The sequence below is a fragment of the Pyrgilauda ruficollis genome, unplaced genomic scaffold, assembly GCF_017590135.1.
Source record: "Pyrgilauda ruficollis isolate IOZ18807 unplaced genomic scaffold, ASM1759013v1 scaffold124, whole genome shotgun sequence".
Taxonomy (NCBI): domain Eukaryota; kingdom Metazoa; phylum Chordata; class Aves; order Passeriformes; family Passeridae; genus Pyrgilauda; species Pyrgilauda ruficollis.
Genome location: NW_024510766.1, coordinates 1,141,257 through 1,163,635, shown reverse-complemented (window position 1 = coordinate 1,163,635; position 22,379 = coordinate 1,141,257). Strand labels below are relative to the sequence as shown.

At 44.3% G+C, this 22,379-nt stretch overlaps 1 protein-coding gene across 1 annotated transcript in view; it reads right to left on the bottom strand.

Annotated features, from left to right (window-relative positions):
* Positions 1 to 21,773, bottom strand: part of SLC7A10 (solute carrier family 7 member 10) — a 40,685-nt gene extending 18,912 nt beyond the window's left edge. Inside the window, exon 1 of the mRNA XM_041490578.1 lies at positions 21,680 to 21,773. Within this exon, the coding sequence (XP_041346512.1) occupies positions 21,680 to 21,773 (94 nt within the window). The remainder of the gene's footprint in view (positions 1 to 21,679) is intronic.
* Positions 21,774 to 22,379: the final 606 nt, after the last annotated feature.

The window sequence follows — 22,379 nt, the reverse complement described above, 5'->3', positions numbered from 1 at the left end:
AGCTGCTGGTATTCTGGGGAGCATGCTGAAGTTCAGACATAGTGTTTTTTACCAAGACAGACCTGTAGGTTTCCCTTGCCTCCTTGGGATGGAATCATATTCCTTTTTGGCCACTCCAGTACTGAACAAATGCCCAAAGACAGGATAACCCCTAAATGGGTCCACTGGCTCCTTTCATGCCATCTCCTCCTGCTCTTTTTCACTTTAGCCCAGGTTTGCTGCTATTTTTGGCAGCAAAGAGCAGATGCAAATGCTCACTCTTCAGCAGGTTCTCAGCTTCCACCCCTATCCCTTGAGTCACCTTTCCATGTTGTCCATACACGAGGAAAGGATGCAATCCAAACACAGCCTGGCATCCCTCAGACTGGTAATGGACAAGAAACCCAGCGTTACAGGGTCTGCAGAGCTGTGCTGGTGCTGCTGGCAGGGGCTGAGCCGGGCCCTCTGTACCCACTCAGCTGCGGTGGGGATGGACAGACCTGCAGCAGGGTGGGGATGGACAGACAAACACCATGGGAAGCAGAGAGACCTGGCCATGCTGTGATGAACCCAGGGAAGAGAGCTGGCTCCTGGTGAGGTGCAGCTGCAGGGAGAGGGTTATGGTAAGGCTGCCAAAGCAGTCCTCCTCATCTGCAACTCTGAGCTGGAAACAGCCAGAACTTTCTTTCTTTAAGGAGAATACATTCTGGGTGTAACTATCTGCAGGAGCAGGACAAGGACCAGACAGATTGTATGGATAGTTCTTTCATATAAACATTCTACTGATTTTTTTGTAAATTAAGTAGTGAATCATATTTTTTAAAAATGTAATATCCTTCATGATTGAATAAAGAATAAGGCAAAATTACCTTCCAAAGTCATTATGGATTTTGTATTACTTTGCACTCACAACATGTGCAAAAGCCATATCAGTAGGAGTGGAAGTGCTACACCCCTTCTGATAGCAAAATGTTCTCATGAAAGTCTGCCATGAATGTGGAAAATGTGCCCAAAAAGTACCTTCACTTCACTTGGTGAAGGACATGTTTAAAAATAGGTATGGTGGAGATACTGAAATGCTCCAGAAATTAAGATGTCAGAAACTGCCTGATGAGAAGCAGTTTTCAGGAGGTCTTGGTCAGCAGGAACTGGAAGGAATTTGGTGAGCAGCTTTAAGGGTGAGAAAATGCAATATGCACTCTTTCCCATACATAGCATGGTATTGTGTCATCTCTTGTTTCTTGGTGTTTGTTGCCTTTTTTCCTCCTTTTCACAAATATGGAATACCATGACAACCTCAGCTTTTGTTTAAAAATTATGTTACCAACCCTTATGAGTCAGAAGGCAAGCAAAATATCCTGGAATATATATATCACTTCTGAGATCTTATCCAGTGTCATGATTATTTTTTTTTTTTGGGACAATGTTGAGAGCAGTTTCCACATCCTAGAAAAATAGGAAATGGGGGAGGGGAATACAAAAGAAAAAAAAAAAGGAAAATGCCTGTGTCTTTTTATCTCTCCAGTCAAGTTAGGAAATGGGGGAGGGGAATACAAAAGAAAAAAAAAAAAATGAAAATGTCTGTGTCTTTTTATCTCTCCAGTCAAGGAACATATCCAGCAGTGCTGGTAGTAAAACATTAGTAGAATGTTTGCATGGAAGAACCATCCAGAAATCTGTCTGCTCCTTGTCCTGCTCCTGCAGATAGTTGCACCCAGAAATTATTCCCCTCAGACAAAGAAAGTTCTGGCAGTTTCCAGCTCAGACAGAGGTGCAGATGAGGAGCCCAGCCTGTCCTGTGTGAGCTGCATGCTCAGCCCAAGCAGCCCAACTTGTGGGTTCTGGCTGGGGTGAACCCAAACCAGCTGCTGCCACACGGCTGTGAGGTGGGTCCAGCCTCTGCCATCAGCCATGCTCCATCTCTGACTCACTGGAAGTGGGTCCCAAACCTGGTTTTCTGTGAATAGAATGCCAAATCCCTTCATCCTTTCAAATCTCCAGCTGTTTCTCTAATTATGTTTAGGATCTTCTGTGACCTGGCCCTGTAGTGGGTTTCCCACCCCAGTCACACACATGCAGTGTGTAGTTTTGCTCTGAGGTCAGCACCTCATGTAGAGCTAAACCATTTGGGAACTGTGGTAATGATGTGAAAATTGGGACATTTGGCTTATTGTAAAATCCAGTGTTTTCATTTTGCCTTTGGCTTTTGAACTATGAGAGTGCATTTGGGGTCAGGTATGGGGTTTTGATGTCTTTTATTATAACTACGAGAACTGAAACTCATTTCTTAAACAAAAGCTGAATTCTCACCAAGACACTTCAAGAACTGCACCTTGAAGGAAAACAGTATCCCTGTGCCTTTGAGAAAATAAAGGAACTTGGCAATACTTGGTATATTCACTTAGTATGCAAAATCCTTAGGGCATCTTTTATTTATCTGCAGCCCACAATACACACAGACTATGAAAACAGTGGATCTTGCAGCCAGTTGAAAGTGTCCATCAGTTCTGTAAGAATGGATTTATTATATGTAGAGACCATATTTGGTCTTGCTTGGATAAAACCAAATAATTTCCTGTATAGCTAGCAAAGAAAAATATCACTCATGCCTTTTTATTGCATGCACATTTCTTTAAAGATCTGTTGTACATCTGAAATTCTGAGTGGATCAGTAATTTGTCTAAGCAGCTCTTTCCCCTTCCAAGTGAAGTATTGACGACAAAGAAATTCTGTGCCTTTTTATTTTGTTCTGGCCACAGTGAGGTAAATCAGTTTGTGCCTAGTTGTTCAGTGAGGGATTATAGCAGGCTAAAGAACCGAGCATGGTTCATGAGCGTGAATCCTTCCAGACTGCTGCAGGAGTCACTCACATTCCCTGGAGTGCTGCTGGCTGTCCTCAGGGGATGGCACTGCACACTCAGGGTGGTCACACAGCCCCCAGTGCAGGTGCTCAGGTGGGGAGGTGATGCCAAAGGCAGTGCTGGGTTAGCAGACACAGTGCAGGGTGTCCTGCTGTCCTGTGTCCTGCACACTCAGGGTGGTCACACAGCCCCCAGTGCAGGTGCTCAGGTGGGGAGGTGATGCCAAAGGCAGCGCTGGGTTAGCAGACACAGTGCAGGGTGTCCTGCTGCCCTCAGCGCTGTGGTGCAGGTCCACCCCATGTTTACTGAATCACTAGAGGAACCAGTAAGACAGCTCAATCACAGTGTGAGCATCACCAGACATTCTATCCCCAGCTGCAGAGTGGGTGTTTGATTGCTGCAGCTGTGACAGATGGTCTGAGTGTGTGTCTGGGTGTATTTACTGTGAAGGGCAATCTGGCACCCGTTACTCGGTGTCAATGTGTGCAAGCTGTAGAAAATGGGATTGTTTTTTTCTTTTAAAGTAAATGTTGTGACCAACCTGATTTCAGGTACAGCTCTCTCTTGATATATTGGTATACTGTATCCTCAACAGGCAGTTTTCACTGGGAATAGAATAATAATCAAAAACTTCTCCCATTCTCTCAGGACTCCCACATCTAGGTAGACATTGCCCAGGCCAACAGGATGACAGTCTGTGTCACTGCTTAAAAAAGTTCTCTTATCAACAAATACTGAAGCTTTGCATCCTGCCTAGGAATTATAAATAAATATATCTTTTTTCAGTAGAAAATATTGTAAAGAATTGAGAATCCTGTTTGGCAACAGCAACAAAGAAGCTTAATCAAAAGGAATTGTGCTTTGCAAACTGTTTAAATCCAAATTAAATATGAGGTGGATTATGTCAATAATGGTGACGATGTAACTCATCACGATATTTATTTATGTATGTATTTAGCAGAAATCTGCTAAATGAAGCAGCTTCTGGTGCAGCTAATTGCCAGTTAATTGGCTCCCAGGAGTTAAACACTCCCGGCTGAGGATGTTAGTGACCGGTTTTGACTGCCACTGCCCCTTTGTGACCTCAGGGCATGACACAGATACAAAACCAGTCAAAAAGTAAAATGAGCAGCTTATAATTTTGATGCAAACTGGAAATTCTGTGGCAGTACAGACAGTCCTAATGGCTCTGTTTATTCAGAACAAATAAACTTGCAGCTCTGCCCTGGCTGAGCTGGAGCTCTGGCTCAGCACGTGCTGGGAGAGGAGGCTGCCATGCACCACACAAGTGCACATCCAGTGCAAGGATTGAAGTGTCCCCTCCTCCCCTACTGAAATACAAGGACTAAATGAAATTCTGAATCAAGACAACAGGTCTAAAAAATTGCTAGGCTGTAGGGACTCAACGGAATTAAAACCATCAAACACTTCAAGTGAGTTTTCTTACCCTCTAGTCAAACACGAATTTAGGCTCTGTGGCAGTTAAGGTATTTGATGCAATTTCCTGGAGTTCTTTGTTTTTAAATAGCATTCAGAAAACTCTTAATGAAAAACAGATAAAGAGTGAAAGGATCTATGAAGCCTGGCATTAAAATAACAGCCATTTAATTTTATATGCAAGTGAAAAAATGGAACTTCTGTATCAGTGGAAAATGAATTATGGCTGCTCTGCTAATGTGCTTGCAAAAAAACCCCTCAAAAATGGCTGTAAAAATAACAGCGATAATTTAATGTCTACAGGGATTAGTGTTTAACAAAATTAAACTTAACACCTGACTTCAAATATTTATGTTAAATTCCTGACAAGCCAGAACATGACCAGCCATTATAAACTGCTGTTCCAGCATTCCAACTGGATTTTACTGTGTTAAGAATTTATAATCTGATTATACTACACACAACTTTAAAGATTTTAAAAATCATGCTGCTTCAAATACTAACAGAAGTGTTTTCCTTAACTTCTGTTAGATGTATAAAGACGATCATTTACCTTCTGAGCACAAATATGCAGGTGTAGTCCATGAGGGCCTGAACAATCAAAATTTTCTAACAATAAAGGTGTGGATAGAAAACTGAGTTAAGGAAAGTAAATATTTCAGGCACAGCTTCACTAATAGTACCTGATGCAGCCTTACAACGTGTGCAACAGTCTGTTCCAGTGATTAGGGTTAGATTTTGCTATTGCATGAGGTACTGTGGAGAGCTGTAAATAATTTAAATTTATATATATTAAAAATCAATATCTGCTCAGCAAGGCACAGCTGCACGAAGGACAGGGAAAAAGCAGACTTGCCCATCTGGTGGGAAATGGGCTGGAAACATTTGTTATCTGGAGAACCCAAAGAGCTGTGGCAAGGATGGAATATCATTCTTATCCTGAATTTCAGTGAATGTTACTGTGGGTGCCAAATTTTTGGGTTTCTGTTCTTCCCTGTAATCAACCAGTCTGCAGGATGATGGCATGTGTCCTTCCCCAGACAGAGAACAACCTCTGCCCTCTCATCTGTTATTTTAAGAAAATATAGGACTTATTAAATTGCAAACACCACTGATAAACAGAACTAGCAAGTGGATACACCTTGTGCATGGCAGCTGCATTGTTGTGATTTTGGGAGTGTGTTAGGCAGCTGTGCTGCAACTAGATGGAAAAATCACAATCTAGAGAAGAGCAATCAAGGTAAATTTGTGCTAACTTCAGTCTCCACTGGACCTCTAATATATCTGGGCCCATTTGAATGGTTCTTTAAAAGTAGTAAGCTGCACATTTGGCTCTGGTTTAAGGTATATAAACTGCTTAATGATGACGGTTTGTTTGGGTTCCCTTTCCACTGGCAGTGGAAGGCAGCCCTAAAGGAATGCAGTACTCTAATCCTGCAAGATGCATTTATGGCACTGCAGTGCTTTGCTATTCAGCTGAAGCCTGCTGCTTGCCACAGGAGACTGACCATGTCAGGCCATTAGTAATCCAACCTCTGCCAAAGTACCCAGCAGCTTAAACCCACAAAAATGTGGTGGTTTAAAATTTCTACCTTTTTGTAAAATTAGTGATAGTTTGTCAATTACTTTTCTTCAACAGGAGCAGGTTAACCAAGAGAAACTTCATCAAGAAAGCTTTTCAGCCTCTGTTTTGGTAACATGGTATTCACAAAATACAACAGCTTTCAAAGGAGGTTCCTTTGGCATGTGTTGACTACTTGTAGGAAGGGCACATCTGTACCATAAAGACCTCACTGAAGGAGATACCATGTGGGGATATTCTCATTATAGTACTTGAGTCAAATGCAGATGTTCCAATAGGTGAAATCAGCACTGGAACCTCTGACCCAGTTCTCTGGCTTGCAAGCATCATGCTCTCCTGAGTATGTATGTGGGCATACACTAGGTTTGATAGAGGAATTCACAAATCCTTCTGTCCTTTGGTCCAAAATTGCAGGGCCTACAACTGAGAAGGAAACCTGGTTGTCCCCATCAGTCAGTGCCAGTCCTGGCCTGCTGGAGACCAAACATTCAGGTGATGTGTGCAGAGCACAGATCTGCATTAAGGCAGGTGAGTGGCCACGAGGTGATGGGGATCAGGCCTCTTAGGAGCACGTGAAATAATAGAGATGACAGATGTCTGCTAGTACATGGTTTTATTCAGTTTTATTTGAGTAACACTGTTACAGTGTGTTTATTTCAAAGAAGAAGTTAAAGCCTCTATGATAGGATTTTGTTGTTGTTCTAAACTGAAACTCCTTTTATTCTGCTAATCCTTTCACAGGCTGCAGGCTCTGTCTCCTCTTTTCAGGCACACAGTCCACTGCTTTATTTCCTGCTCCTCTGTTCTGACTCTTGTACTTGGTCTGACTTCTCTACTTCCTTAACTTCTGACTTGCTCTCCTCTTCTCTTGCCAGCGTTGGGGTATGTGGGCTGCATTTCATTACCATGAGGAGGAAACCTCAGCCTCCCTTGCCCTTCTCCGTAGCTGCAACGATAAGGCAGAAGCATTAGGAAAAGCCTTCTCCTGGGGACTGGGTGACTTTTTCAGTGGGATATTCTCACTGAGAGCTCCCACGTGCTGCTGCACTCAGAGCAGCCTGTGCAGCAGGACAGCTGTGCCAGGAGGGGATTACAACCTGCTGCTTTTGCTGAGCTCCATATTGCACCTTCCTCCTTTGCCTTATTCCTTGTCATCAGGGGCCTTGGCAGGGTTTATTGCAGGGCAGTGCTGCCAGGTAAGGGTGAGGGAAGCCCACAGACAGCTGCAGAGCAGTCCTTTTGGGTGGTTCCCACTGCATCCCCACTGGCAGTGGTACCTGGGTCTACAGGGAACAGAGGCTCAAACTTCCCCCCTGACCTTGGGACTTCAGCAATAAAGGAGCTACTGTGACCCTTGAAGCAAAGGAGAGAGGCTTCAACCCTCCTACTAATTTCCAAAGAGAAACTGAATGCCAAGCCTACCTTGGTGTTGTGAGAGGGATATGGGGAAACCCCTGTGCCAATGCCTGGACTGCCCTGGTAAGAACATGCAGCACTGCCCACTGACTGCTCCCTAGAAGCACTGCAGCTTTATGTTTTGGCCCTTGGTATCTGTCCAACATCTGGTTTCTGTGCTCTCTGGATCTCGATATCCTGACTGGGAATTTTACCTGCAAATGGCAGAAATGTGTTGTTAAATCCCCTGATGGAGAAATGGGCAGTGTGTAAAGCTCTGCCCTGCAAGCATGCTGGAGGACGTGGGGGTCTTCTCTAGGACACTGTGTGACTGATAAATTCTGATTTTAAGGAAAGCATGTGACAGTGGAGATTGGTCCTTCTGTGGTGGCTGAAGGGGCAGATGCCAGCCCATTCAGCTGATTTAATGCTTGTCCCTCAGCTGAGAAATCCCACAAGTGACAGCTGCATCTCTGGGAGCGCTCTGACAGGGCCCTCTACACTTGCAGTGATTTTTGGTATTTACCAAGAAGAAAAGCAGTTCCAAAATGCTGCTGTAAAGCTCACCAACTCAGCTGTAAAAACAGCCAAAGAGTTCAGCTGTGCTGGGGAGTGCTGTGGCTCAGAAAAGGACAGTATGACACACACAGCTCTTTAGCAGGCCACCCTTCAGCCCTACTCATGCCAGTGGTAAAGACCCCTGCACCATCTTTGAAGCGTAATTTGTTTTATGGAAAATGCTGGATTTTTGCCCTTTTTTCTCCCCCTTACTCTCTTCTTTTTTCTCATTGTGATTGATCATGGTGAACAGATTATTCAGTCTGGAAAATCCATCAGCAGCTGCTACCCAGTGGGAAAGCCTCTTGCTTGCTTGTTCATTCCTGAAAGCTGTCAGTCCTCATGGATGTGTCATTGGCCAAATCAGAAAGATTAAATAAAACATCAGGATGCAATTTGGAGTTACAGAGCACAGAGAAGGATTTTTTTGTTAGACAAGTCTAGGCTCTAGAGGAAGAAACCAGCCTGGAAGCTGGCACATCTCTCTGATCCCCCCATTGCTCCACACTCCCTGCTTACCTCTGCAGCTTTCTGCTGTGAAAAATGTTCCTCCTTGCAAATTAAAAACTTTGTTTGCACGTATTGGTGTCCTTGCAACCCTCAGCTATGGCTGCCAAAAACCCATATGTGCTCTGCACCAGCCAAGGGACAGTGTGGGGATTTATGGGGCAGCATTACAGGAATGAGAGGTCTGGAGGAAAAACACAGCTTGAACTTGATTGCTCAACTGCAAATAAAGCAAAACCTAATTCCCACTCATGCCTTTTCATTTCTCTCAAATTACTGGGTTTTATGCCTTCTTCTCTGATCCCACGAAGATGAGCCCTGCAGAAGTGTCCTCAGACTCACGCTAGTTGCTGGATTTTTGACTGTGCTTACCCAGCTTCTGCAAACTTGGGATCCATTAAGAGCATCTCTAAACCAGGCATCACTTAATCCTTGATTTCTGAAGCGGTATAATGGGAACTTCAGTATGATAAACTTTTAAGGTAAAGCTTATTCTTCAATATTACTCTGAATATTAAAAGGCTAAAATGTTCAAAGTGCCTTCCTGAACTGAAATTCCTAGCAATACATATTTAAAACGAAGCTATATGAAAATGGAAATAACAAATCATCCAAATACATCAACTGTTGTGTTACAGCTCATGTTATTGAGAAGAAAGATTGATTCAGAGTCTCCTGTAAGGTCTGCTGCCATTGCCTAGGATCTTACACAACCTTATTTTGGATGCAGATGTAAACAAGACACGAACTTCTTAGCAAAGCTTGGGGTTGTTGCAGGTTTCACACCTCCTTAAACGGAAATCATTCAATCTCTGGAGTTTACATTCTTCTGGCTGTAAATCTGTGTTAGTTTTACCTCTTAGCACGGTAATCTCATCATTTACATCTCTAAGTGGCTTTATCTATGTTTTATCAAGGAATACAAAGATAGGCAATGGTCAATGAACTGAGGTGGAGTTTAAAAGCAAAAAAAAAAAAAAAAAAAAGGTATTTATGCTTCCTGGGTTGTGTACGGCTATTGCACAACGATATCTGACTTAAAGCTTGCACTTAACTCAAAATGCACTTTGGTAAACAGCTCAACCTGAGTTTAAATGAGATTTACAAACACCTATCAGCGCAGTATACACTTAACAGACACCACTTAGGATGCTGTGTTGCTGTCCTCATGTGCTGACTTGTATCTTGACTTTATTTTTAAATATATAATTTATTTTAAAGAACAGGTTTAGACAATTTTACTGCAGAGAACTAGAAGCTCCTGGATTTCCAAAAGAAATGGCAGTTTTTCTTGCAGTCCTTAAATATCTTTGATCAGGGAATTTAAGGACCTGTTGTGATATGATCAGGAGTTAGTAACATTGCTATATAATATTCTTATGCATGTATGAATCTTGTATTTGCAACTATCACAAGTATCTGTTGAAATTAAATATCATCTTCAGAATTATGAGACTTCATGTTGCCCACTGATGTCTTTATGTAACAGGTTTACCTAAGCAGTTGACCAGCTGTATAAAAAAATTCATCAAAAGAATGTCACTCCTGCCCCCTGAACAGAAAAACTTGTTCATAGAATAGTCTGAGTACACAGAAACGTGGAATTAAATTAGCCAATCCTGCAAAACAGATGTTAACACAGACTTGAACAGCCCTGCCATCACAGTGTATGGGACCCTGCTTATAATCTATAGCTTCTCTTACAGTTTTGTAAGAGCTTGGAGATCTGTCTTGTTTTCTTCTTTCCTGGTTTCCTAAAGTATCAGACTTATGTTTGAAGCATGCTCTTTATAAATGTCACTTTACAGAAGTTTTCTCCTTGGTTTTTGGTTTTTCAGTTCTAGTCCTTCTGAGCAGCCAAATCTCAGACTATTTCAGAGGGCCTCAAAAGGAAACAAAGGCATTTCAGTAGATGGTGTATTCACAGACCTCTCTTCAGGGAGGATCTGTGAGTGGGTGGCTCAAAGTGAATTTGCTCCTTTTGCCCTTTGTGTGCCCCTTTCCCTGTCTGAACACAGAGGATGATCCCCACGAGCTGCAAAGGGCAGCCAGGAGGCTGCTCCTGTCCCTGCCTATGTTTGGTCAGTGATAAGAGTGTTCATTTTTGGATTTGTGGTAAAACAGTGAATGGGACTGGCCCCTGTGAGTTCAATTAATGAGAACAGATTACACTTCATGGCTTTGCTCTCTGCTGTGCAAGCTGAACACAGCAAGGTTCATTCTCTGACTGCCAACCTCGCCCAGGTATGTGGCCAATAAAGGATTAATGAGTCTTGAATCTAGCTGCTTTCATTTAATTAAAAACCTGATCCTGTGAGGCAATGAAGTCCTCCACTCCTGTTGCCTTCAGCAGGATTTGAGGGACTGGGGACCAGTTAAGAAAAGGGTCTTTAATTTTCTGTCAGGAGCACCAGAATGTGAAGGAGAGCTATTCCTTCTGCATGCACTCGTAATATGTACAGGATTGGGCACCTTTTGTAAAGTCTGCTTAAATCTTGCTGTGTTGCTAGGGAACTGGCCCTGTCCACAACCAAAAAACATGGAGACATTGTGTCCTACTGGTTTCTGGCAGAGTTTACCATAAGAAATGGCTTAATTGCAACAAGATCTACTAGCAGGAGTACAAAAAATGTGATTTGTCAGCTTTTTTGTCAGCTTTTTTAAAAATTACAAATATTTTAATTCTATCACACACATGGAAATCCCTTTCAAGCTAAAGGCTAGGCATGTGAAGACAGCACCAGAATCAAACACTTCTTTCCTTTATACTTTAAAATACTGATTCAGCTATTTTTAAATTTACTTGAGTCAAAGTACAGTGTTTGCAAGCTTAACAAGCTTGGATACTCTCTGCTCTTTTGTACTAACTAAGGCTATTACTATTTTCAAGACTCTTATAAAAACACTTGATTATGTATGTTTCCAAAATGTATGGTTTTTCGAGTTTTCAAACTGCATTTAAAAGCATCAGAAAAAAGAAACCTGTATTTCTGGAGACCCAGAATGACATTTCTGATACAGTTTCTTATCCCTTTCAGGACATCAGAACTGTCTGAGTTGTTTTACATTAGTGATAAAACAAGGCTTGAAATCCCAGATACCAAAGAATAAGTCTGCTATCGAAATGGGACAAAATCTGAGCAGAGAAAAAAATAAGCCATGGGGAAATCAAAATGAAATATAGTCTGAGGTGACCTCCCTTAAAACAAACAAGTAAGTCCTGTCCTATTAAGCTCTCGGGAGAGCTGCTAAAGAATTTTGAAATAATCCAGACAAGGAACTCAACTCCACATTTTCATTCTTTTCAGTCCTTTTCTTGCAACTCCCTAAGAAAAAATGATCCCTTGTGTGTTTTGTACAAAAGGATGAATTTTTATGATATAAAAGCACACACTTCAAAGCTGTAAGTCCTCATTCCTTGGCAGTCATTATCTTCAGGTTTATGGAGAAACACATATTGATTCTTTCCAAGGCACAGGTGGGCAGGGAGGCAAGAAACTCTTCTGGATTCATCAGCCTTCTCCGTGGGGCCTGACCAGGAGCAATCTCACAGCACAATAACGTTAAAAACCTGGAATACATGGCACCTGTTAATAGCTTTTTCTACTTCTTTCAGGATAGTTACACAATTTAACAGCAAAAACATGGAAGATACTGAGGAACTGGGAGACTAGCCAAGCAAGGATGTTTTTTCTTGTCACACCTGTAGCTGATAATGTCATATACGTGTACAAAAGTGCAATGGCCTTTTCACAAAACCCCTTGTGTTACAGAGAAAGTGTTTCAATATTCAGACCTCAACTTTTGTCTTCCACTGTCTGGATGCATCTCTATAAGAGAGCAACTCTTAATATTGACTGTGTGATTTTCTAACCCAGAGTTAATGTACAATAATTACCCTGCCTGTGTGTTGACCAGTGCTACATGTGAATTAGAAATTTTGTGAAGGGCAGCCTTGTGACATTCATTGCCACAGATCACAATAATACTGTGGATTTTAGCTCTCTGACCCAGTGCAGTCAACAGAGTTCCTTAACTTGATTTCTCCTGGATGTAAATAAGGCCCTTACATTGTTCAAACATAATTTTTTGTGGTATACTATTTTAAGATGTTTGGCCTGATCTAGATTAAGCAGCTTCATATAACTGATGAAAGAGCTATTGTTTTTCACAGCAGAAAAACTGCCCCTCATCCAGATCACTGACCTATTTCTTGGAGTTAGAGGTAACCTTTGTAATGTTTTACTGATTTTAAATGGCATGTTTTACACTTTTGGTATTTTGGTCCCATATCTGAAGTGTGATTACACCATTATTTAAGGATCAGATAAAAAAGAATTCAACTTGATTTTCAGATGCAAAAAGATTTTAGTTTTCTGTAAGCTTTGGTACTATGCTAAAGAAAGTGTTAAATGAATCAGAGCAATTCAGCTCCAGGGGTTATTCCATTACTCAGTGAGACAGAAATTCCTCAGGCTTAAACATCAGCAGTATAGTCTTCACCACTTTCCTTGCTCTGAGATCCAGTGGAATTTGTCTCTATTGCCTGAAAGAGATGATGAACCATGTCTAGAAGGAAGAATTTAAACAGCTCACCCTAACACTGCACTGGTTTGTACATTACCCTGCAATCAGAAAACCAGCATCTGCAAGTTCCTGAAGATGGGATCAGTCTGTAGACAATCACTCTTCAAATCTTGCTTTTTCCTCCTGACTTGCAAAGGCCAGTGCCAGAAGAAAACATGAGGAGAATAAACTAATACTGCATAAAGAGATTTTGTGGAGGCTGACATGAATAAATGTATTTACTACTACACATATCTTTCTTCTGCAGGACAACAGGGCTTGCATATTCTCTATGCTCTCTCACTGTACAGAGAGGGCTACAGGCATTTTAAAAGGAATTAGGGTGTTGAGATGCTCAGTCAATGTTGGATTGCTGGCTCCCTGCTCTTTGCCATGGAACATCTGCTAAAAAACTCTTTGGGAGAGTTCTGGGTTTTTAAGGACCAGCAGAATAACACAACACTGTTAGGATGTTTTATATTTGGGGCACTTCAGTACTGACAAATGCCTTCTCATTTTATAATGCTGCAATTAAGATGACAAAAAAGTGTGGCAGCTAGTAGAAACTCCCCCCACAGTACAACAAAAAACAGGGTCTCAAAAGGAAAAGTTTGGCACATGGAAAGCTGCAAACAAAAAAAAGCTAAACCTCCACCAAACCATTTCTGCTTGTTGTGAGCCTGCCAAAGCAGAGCAGACTTTCTCAACAGAAAAGGCTACATTATGCTAGAAGGAAATGAGCTGCAAGGCACAGGAAAAGGGAACACGAGTGGAGATTTATGGCACTGCTGAAAGCAGGCACTGTCCTGCCAGATCAGGAGTGAGACACTTACCAAAGGATGCTACCTTTGTTAGTTCATCTGTCAAGGAAGGAGTTTCTGTTGGAGGGTATCTGAACTCCTGGCATTCCCTGCAGAGAGCTCATTGCTTCAGCCTTGTGATCAGAGTCGCTGTGTCTCAATCAGAATTTTCTACTTTTTTTAGAAGGCAGGAAGGTAAAACCCCCCCCCAAAACTAGCAAAACTCACCCAAACTAAATCCACTCAAACCAAAGCCATCAGTCAATGAATACTTGATGGGTAATGACATGGAAAAAGAATTGTGTGGCAATAGTTGCAGAAAAATACAAATTCAGCTTTTTTTTTTTTTTTTCTCTTCATATTGTACATGTGGGACTTCACATGCTGAATTCTCCTGGATGTAGACTGCAGCAGAAAGGCACATCTGTGGACAAATAAAACCCTTTTCTTTCTCCAGAAATATTCACTAAAGAAAAATATAAAGTTAAGGCTTTTAGGGCTCTTCCCCCCCCGCCGCAGGAATTTCTAATTACAGCTCCTTTTCAGGCTTCCTCTGCAAGTCAGTTTAGTCTCAGAGGTAAGCTGCTAGCCCAGAGAAGCTGCAGAATCTCCCTGAATTTTTACCAACCTTAATTTGAACTTTGCCATGGTTTTTACTTCCAAGTGAAACTGCAGCTTGTTTTCAGCTCCCTAAACTCAAGTGAAAGGCTACCCCAAACAATTCTGATGGAGAACGTATGTTGGAACAGTCTTGAAGAACATGGGAATGGTATCACCCTTAAAATATCATGCTATTATATTTTAAGGGTGATAAATGTAAATTGCATTTTGGATGAGCATCTGCTGGGCCAAGGGAAATACAGGTTGGATATCAGGAAAAAGTTTTTAATGGAAAGAATGATAAAGTTCTGGAATGGCTGCCCAGGGAGGTGGTGCAGTCACCATCCCTGGGTGTGTTTAACAAAGCCTGGATGTGGCACTGGGTGCCAGGGTTTAGTTGGGGTGTTGGGGCTGGGTTGGACTCCTGATTTTGAAGGTCTCTTCCAGCCCAGTGATTCTGTGAATTCTGTGATCTCCAGCTTTCTTTTTTTCCAGCTGCAGGATCAGATCTTTCTCAGTAGTATGAACCTTTTTTCCTATTGGGTACCATACCAAATTATGGATACTTATCAGCTTAAATGTACATATGGAACGTGGACATGTAATTTTCAGCAGCTTTGAATATGAGCCTAAGCTTCTGGGCTGTATGGAAAAAAAACATTCACAAGTCCCTCAAAATTGTCTTTGTGGCTTCTCACTAATAAGGAATACACGTCATTTATCTCAAACAAAGATTGACTGCTGACTTTACTAAACCATAATTTGCATTTATGAGAGGACAAGACATTGAATTACAGTTCTCTACAGTCCAGAGCTAGATCCTGAACTATTGCCCTGAAAAAAAACCCCAACAGTTGTGCATTTGTAAATACTTTGTGTGTTTCACCAGTAAGTGCCATGTGGAACTACATGCTCAAAATATTAGTTAGCAAGGTATGTAACAGATAAGGAAGGCTGACTCCTTTCTAAAGCGTCTAGAAACAATTTTTTTTTTTTTGAGAAAGAAGCACTGAAGTGTAATCTGTATTACTCTCACAAGTCACCAAACAAAAGTGTGTCCTGAAACTTCAGCTAGCTATAAAAGTGAAATGCTCTCTCACGGATTCAGAGAGGGAGAAAATTCTTGCTGCAACAACACTGTTTTCTGTGACTCCAGGCAGGAGCACAAAAATCAGGAAAAATCATCCAGTAATGTGGGTGGTGGTTCTCTGCTTTTTTTTTTTCATACATCTTTCTTTCTGCTGCAGTCCTGTAACTTGGGTACTACTCCAGTGAAGTCCATTGGGTATGACTAGTAATGATCTCCTAATGATTTGAAATGTTACTTGATTAACAGATGGGTCTGACTCAATGACCAAAACCAGTCCACTTAAGCACATGAAACATGACCAGAGAGGATACAGCAAGCAGTGTACATCAATAACTATCCATTTCCACTTGAAAAAGAGAAATATGAAGGCTATTCCCAGTTCCACATGTTCTCTCTCCCCAATGCTAAGCTAGCAGCTTGCTGAATCCTGTTCCTGCCTAGGTTTCTGCCAACAAAGACTATCTGTGGGATTTTAAGGGATGTCAGAAGGGCAGGAGGCACAGCAGTAAGGAGACAGATAATTGACACACAGGAAGGCTGGCAAATGTTTTTTTTGTTACTGACAAGGAGGAAAAGTCACATTGGAGTGCTGCAGTTGGAAGTGATATTTATGCAAATAAAAACTTCCATGTACATACATATGCAATTATTTATGTATAAGTATGATGACAGGCAGATATAATTACCACCAAGGCAACTCAGCTGTTCTCTTGCTGGATTACCATGGTGTAGGCAGTAAATTGCACTACACCCTGGGACAACTCTGCCTAAGGAAGCATCTCTGATGGAAGGAGCTTTCTCAGCTTGGGGCATTCTGCTGAGACCATCCCCTGGGTGGCTGGCTGAGGTCAGCTGGCATGGAAGTAAGCCTGTGCTGCTCTCTGGGCAATTGGACAGATAAATTCCAGAAAGTTACTTTCAGAACTAGCAAAAACTGAACATACTGCTCACTGGTCAGCTGAACATAGTTTTGTTGCTGTCACTGGACCTGAATCAGGACCCAGTTTATAAGGGATCTTACATCAAATTCATGTGTGAGCAGAGTAAGTACCACAAGCATGTTTTAAGCAATGCCAAGTCAGCTGATGCAGATAACTTGACTGCCTGTGCTCAGCAAAATAAGGAGATGTATTTAGTTGTAGCTGACGTATTTCATTGTAGTTCAATTTGTAAGCCTTCTAGTAGGTCTCATATAACCTGATATTAAATCACTCACAAGTATACAACAGATTTCATCATAATGCTAGTATGACCCTATGGCTACTTTCATGCAGTTTTACAAGCACACAAATAAAGGTTTTAAGAGATGTTTAACTGTTTGTTTTATATAATGTTACTTGACCTGTATTAAACAGTCAAACAATCCTTTTTACATGTGTTATATATACAATTTGTGAATACAGTTAAATATACATTTCTAATGGAGGAGCAGTGAATTTTGTTGTTCAGACCCAAAGAACCAGGCTGGTATAAGACATTAATCAGCCTGCACTTTTTAGTTCTTGTACTTTTCTAAAGAACAATGGAATCTGTTAGAAATTACATCAAGTCATGGAACTTCTTACTTAGTAAGAAGTTTATCTACACAGGCAAGACTCCAAGGAAGGCACTGTGTAGCTAAGAAGCCTGTGCTCAAAGAAAATGCACATGCAATAATCTTAATTACACACACAGTTCTACAAATGAGATGTAAAGCCAGCTGATTGTATGTGCATGAAATAACTGTTCAGTCAAATACAGCATTGATTTCTGTGTCTGCTAAATAAAATCTAGTGTGGATTTCAAACAATTACTATCTATTTGTTACTATCTAGGACATAATAACACATATATGTCACTACTTTTTAAGCTGTATACTTCATTTAAGTATTGGCAAGCTTGATTTGCAGTGCATGTGAGTGCATTAGATCATTAATGTCTGGAGCCCATGAGAGATTTGTTTCCACTACATATAACCATGTTTGAGACAGAGCAGTTTGGGTGCTTCTACAGGCCATGTCTCAGGCACTTTTCAAAAGTGCTCTTTCTATGACAGAGATGAATTGTCAGAAAGATTTGTTACTACTACTGAACACTCTTCAGTTTTACAGTCATTAACTACCAGTCTCTATTTAAAGGTTCTATATTCAGTACCTGTATTTACATCAGGATACTCAGAAGAGCTGTCCTCTGCCTCAGTGTGAAATAAACTTTGGAAATAGCCTTCTTCTCTAATCAGGCTTGTTTGTAAACAAGTAAAAAATATAAATAAAGTAATGAAAGACAGACTTCTGTAGTACAAAAGCTAGGCTGCTGGAAGAGATCAGGAGACTGTTCTATGGGGTGGATATAGGAAAGACACATTCTTAATTTGGTGTAGTTTATTATGTTTTTTTTCTGCATAGTTTTTTGTTAGATGAATGGTACTTCTTATGGCAAAACCCTTCAAACCTCTATAAAAGGAGGATAAAAATTTGAAAGGATGAGTTTTGTGAGTGCATTAAGACATCATAGCAATTTATTGTGTTGATAAATACCTCTGTTGTAAAAGTAGTAAGAAAATTGCCCTACAATTCAAAGCATGTCAAGAAGATTGAAAAGGAAGACCTGTTTTCCAGGGAATTAGCACAGGGTATGGCAGGATCCAGGCTGCCTGTGCCCTCCCTCCGTGCTCCTGAACCAGGATGTGCCCCATACCCCCAGGGCAGGCTGAGCCCCTCCTGAGCTCCAACAGCCTGGGCATGTTCAACCTGGATGATGCGATGTATCCAGAGAGGTTGTTTTTATTCTCTTGGTTGCAGCTCTGATGGAGTACTACTAACAGACTGCAAATTCTACAGACTACATCCTGCATTAGTGGAATACTCTCAAATACAGTGTGCTCCCACCCCCAAGCCTTCTCTCACTCCATGTCATTGCTTTCTGAGTGCTCCCTAGCACTGTCTGACTCCCCAGCTCTGCAACTCATATAATACCTTATTTTAAACAAGCAGAATTAGAAGGCAACCACAAGCTTATCAATCCTGTATTTATAAACTCATATTTACAGTATTTTTCAAATACTGCCTCATGTTTCCTCTTCTTAATTACTAGGAGATTATAATTCTCTATATCCATCCTGCAGCTGATTAGAATTGTAGAACAGTCAGCTAAACCAGAACATTTAGAGTAATGCTGGCAGATCACAGCATCAAACTTCTACTTGATAATATAAAAATATGCTCATACATTTTCTGTACCTGCAAGAACATTTAAAGAAAAATAAGAAAGCATAATCTTTATGTCCATACAGAGCAAGAAGAGTTTTTTTCAAAAACAATTTCTGGTTTTCTTGGTATTTTGAAGTATGTTCTCAGTATGACTTTGCTGTGGGATGCATCAGAATCTGATGTCTAAACCTTTGAAATGGGTTTCCCTACTCCACTCAAAACCAGGAAATCCAATATGATGGCTGACACAAAAGTCCAGGTCTGTCCTTTGGTCTGTTCCACAGGCTCTGACACACTGACTGCATCTGCTTTTTCCATGCCATTGAATCATTTGGAAGTAAATCTTTGGGCTGTGTTAAATTCTATCAAACAGAAAATTTGTGAGTTAATTAGTTGCCTAATATCAACTTGGATCAACTAGTTATTTTTTTTTATAAAGGAATTTAAAATAAGATTTCATTGAGTTAACTCCAGTAATGGCTTGCAAGCTGATCTGATGTAACTTACAGTGTCCTCTGATTGGAGGCTGTCATGTTTTATGCAGTGGCACCTACAAAGCCAGACTATATTCCTACTGCATACCACTTTGTTACAGAAGACTTTGATATGTGATGTAATTTCATGCATCTGCACACAAACAAATCAAACTAAAAAATGGGATCCTATGGTTGTGTTTCAAATGTTTTCCATGAAAATATGGGGAAATTTGCAGAAGAATTGTTAGGCTTTATGTGGCAAAGCAGATAACCTTCTCTAATACTTAGACCACTTGAGAGTACTACAGTTTATCAGAAATGTCAGTGCTTTTCTCTGCTCAAATGTCCCTGATTAGATGAGAGGCTATTTAACAAGATTTATTTTGGACAGGCATGACATATATGAATTCTGCTTGCAGGATATTGCAAGTAAGGTTGATGAAAGGTTGACTGGGAGAGAAGGGTAGCAGTCTCAAGGTACCATTCTGTAATACCTAACAAACAATAGAGATGCCATAAATCTTCCCTATGGCCAATAGCAACTCGGGGAATACCTAACCCTGGAAATGCCTTACCTACAGCAACGTGCAGCACTCAATACTTTGCTCTAACACAAGGTCATCTGTGCTCCACTGAGATCCAGAACTGAGATTTTCCCCTTAAATATGCTGAGGGATTCAAAATGAAGGTATCTTTGGATATGTAGAACACATCTCCGCAAAAACTGCAGATACAGATTTCAGTGTTTCACTATGGAAATGGACTGAAATATTTTCCTTTCATGTAACAGCCTAACAGCCTTGATCACAATGATCCCATTCAATGGCATTGATTTTTTTTTTTTTTTTTTGCAAGACCACATCCACCTACATTGGACATAGATGCATACATGACTAAGAGCACAAACTGCACTAGGGCACTATGATCACCTATAGGAAGCATGCAGTGAAGTCCTCTTCCTCAAGCTTGGTGGCATCAACCACAGAGTCACATCGGGGTGTCTCAGCCAGTTCTGCCACTCAGCAGTGCATTCCCATGGATGCGGCAGATCCTGCTGTGCCCGCTGTTACCTCCCCGTGCTGCCGTGGACCTTGACAGAAGTGTCACTGTGAGCCTTGTCCCCAGGTCCTGGTGACAGGAACGGCTGGGTCTTCCTACGGGGTTTTGAGGCTGACTGGGTTAGTACAGGCTGCTTTTATTCACCGGGGCCAATCTTCCTGCCCCACGCCTGCCCCCACACCTCCAGCACTGATGGAGCACACGGAGGGACAGAGCTGAGCACACTGTGCCCTAATTTCCCAGTCCTGACTCTATTTCGGGAGCAGCAGCTCAGCCCCGCTCTGCCCGCGGTGTGAGCGGTGCCTGCTCCGGGACAGCCCCGCTCTGCCCGCGGTGTGAGCCATCGCTGCTGCGGGACAGCCCCGCTCTGCCCGCGGTGTGAGCCGTGCCTGCTGCGGGACAGCCCCGCTCTGCCCGCGGTGTGAGCCACGGCTGCGGGACAGCCCCCCCGCTCTGCCCGCGGTGTGAGCCGTGCCTGCTGCGGGACAGCCCCGCTCTGCCCGCGGTGTGAGCGGTGCCTGCTGCGGGACAGCCCCGCTCTGCCCGCGGTGTGAGCCATCGCTGCTGCGGGACAGCCCCGCTCTGCCCGCGGTGTGAGCGGTGCCTGCTGCGGGACAGCCCCGCTCTGCCCGCGGTGTGAGCCATCGCTGCTGCGGGACAGCCCCGCTCTGCCCGCGGTGTGAGCGGTGCCTGCTGCGGGACAGCCCCGCTCTGCCCGCGGTGTGAGCCATCGCTGCTGCGGGACAGCCCCGCTCTGCCCGCGGTGTGAGCGGTGCCTGCTGCGGGACAGCCCCGCTCTGCCCGCGGTGTGAGCCATCCCTGCTGCGGGACAGCCCCGCTCTGCCCGCGGTGTGAGCGGTGCCTGCTGCGGGACAGCCCCGCTCTGCCCGCGGTGTGAGCGGTGCCTGCTGCGGGACAGCCCCGCTCTGCCCGCGGTGTGAGCGGTGCCTGCTGCGGGACAGCCCCGCTCTGCCCGCGGTGTGAGCCATCGCTGCTGCGGGACAGCCCCGCTCTGCCCGCGGTGTGAGCCGTGCCTGCTGCGGGACAGCCCCGCTCTGCCCGCGGTGTGAGCCGTGCCTGCTGCGGGACAGCCCCGCTGCCAGCTGGCGCTGCCCCACCGCGGCTCCGGACACCCCGGCAGCGCCTGCCGAGAGCCCACGCCGCCACCTGCACTTTGCAGAGCTCCGATCTCAGGTAGATAAACGAATCAACAACCTGGCTTAGCCTGGCAAGTGAGCGCCGCAGAAGCCTCAGCAGCTCACCGGGCATCAGGAAGAGACCGTAGGAAACCTCACGGTTTGGCGCTCAGCTGAACGACTGGGCAGAGGGGGCTCACTGCAGCTGGCAGCCCAGCACACCCCGTGTGTCAGCCTCTCGCCGCCCAGCTCGCCGCCGGCCGAGCCGCTCGGTGCAGCGGCGCGCTGTCCCCTCGCCCGTGCCGCACACCTGCCCGCGGAGCCGCGCATCGCCGCACCGCCGCCTGGCCCCGCGCCGGCCGGTCCCGAGCCCCCGCCGCGGCGCCAGCACAGCCGAGTGGCAGGGCTGTGAGCGCTGCGGCGGGGCGGCCCGCGGTGCCCTTACCGATGATGATGGCACAGGCGCTCACCAGCCCGATCTCCTTCTTCAGCGCCACCCGCTCGGGGCCGCCGGGCGCCCGCTGCTCCCCGCCGGCCATCGCTGCCCGCGCTGCTCTGCCCCGCGGCCCCGCGCGCATGCGCCGCCCCGCGGGCCGGGCTGGGGGCCGCGCGGGACCCCTGACGGCGGCGGTGCCTGAGGGCTGCGCGTCACCAGGGGCGCGGCCGCCCTCCACACCTGCGGGTGCGTCCCCAGGGGGCCGCGGGGACAGCAGGGCCAGCGCTGTGCGGGGAAGGCTCAAGGCCGAGCGCTGGGCTCGGACATTCGGTGTGTCGGGCAGCGGGTCCTGCCCGGCGCCACGAGCCAGCCCGGCGCCGTGCCCGGGCCCCCCGGCAGAGCCGGCCCGCGCGAGCTCAGGGGCGACCGCCTCCTCTTGGGCTCCGTTAGTTGAGGTATTGCGATAACGTAAAGCACAAACGTTTTATTGCTTGTCATCGGTACTGCCAGAGTTAAAACCAAGACGGCAATGCCCAGGATTGGCTGGTTTCCGTACTTTTTACTTTAGTTTCTCGACTCTTTCTTCCCACGTCGTTTGACACTTCTGAAGGGATCCCGCCGCGGCTCCTTGGCTCCCGCGGGGCTGAGGGGCGGCTGAGGGGCGGCTGAGGGGCTGCTGAGGGGCTGCCGCGGGGCTGAGGGGCTGCTG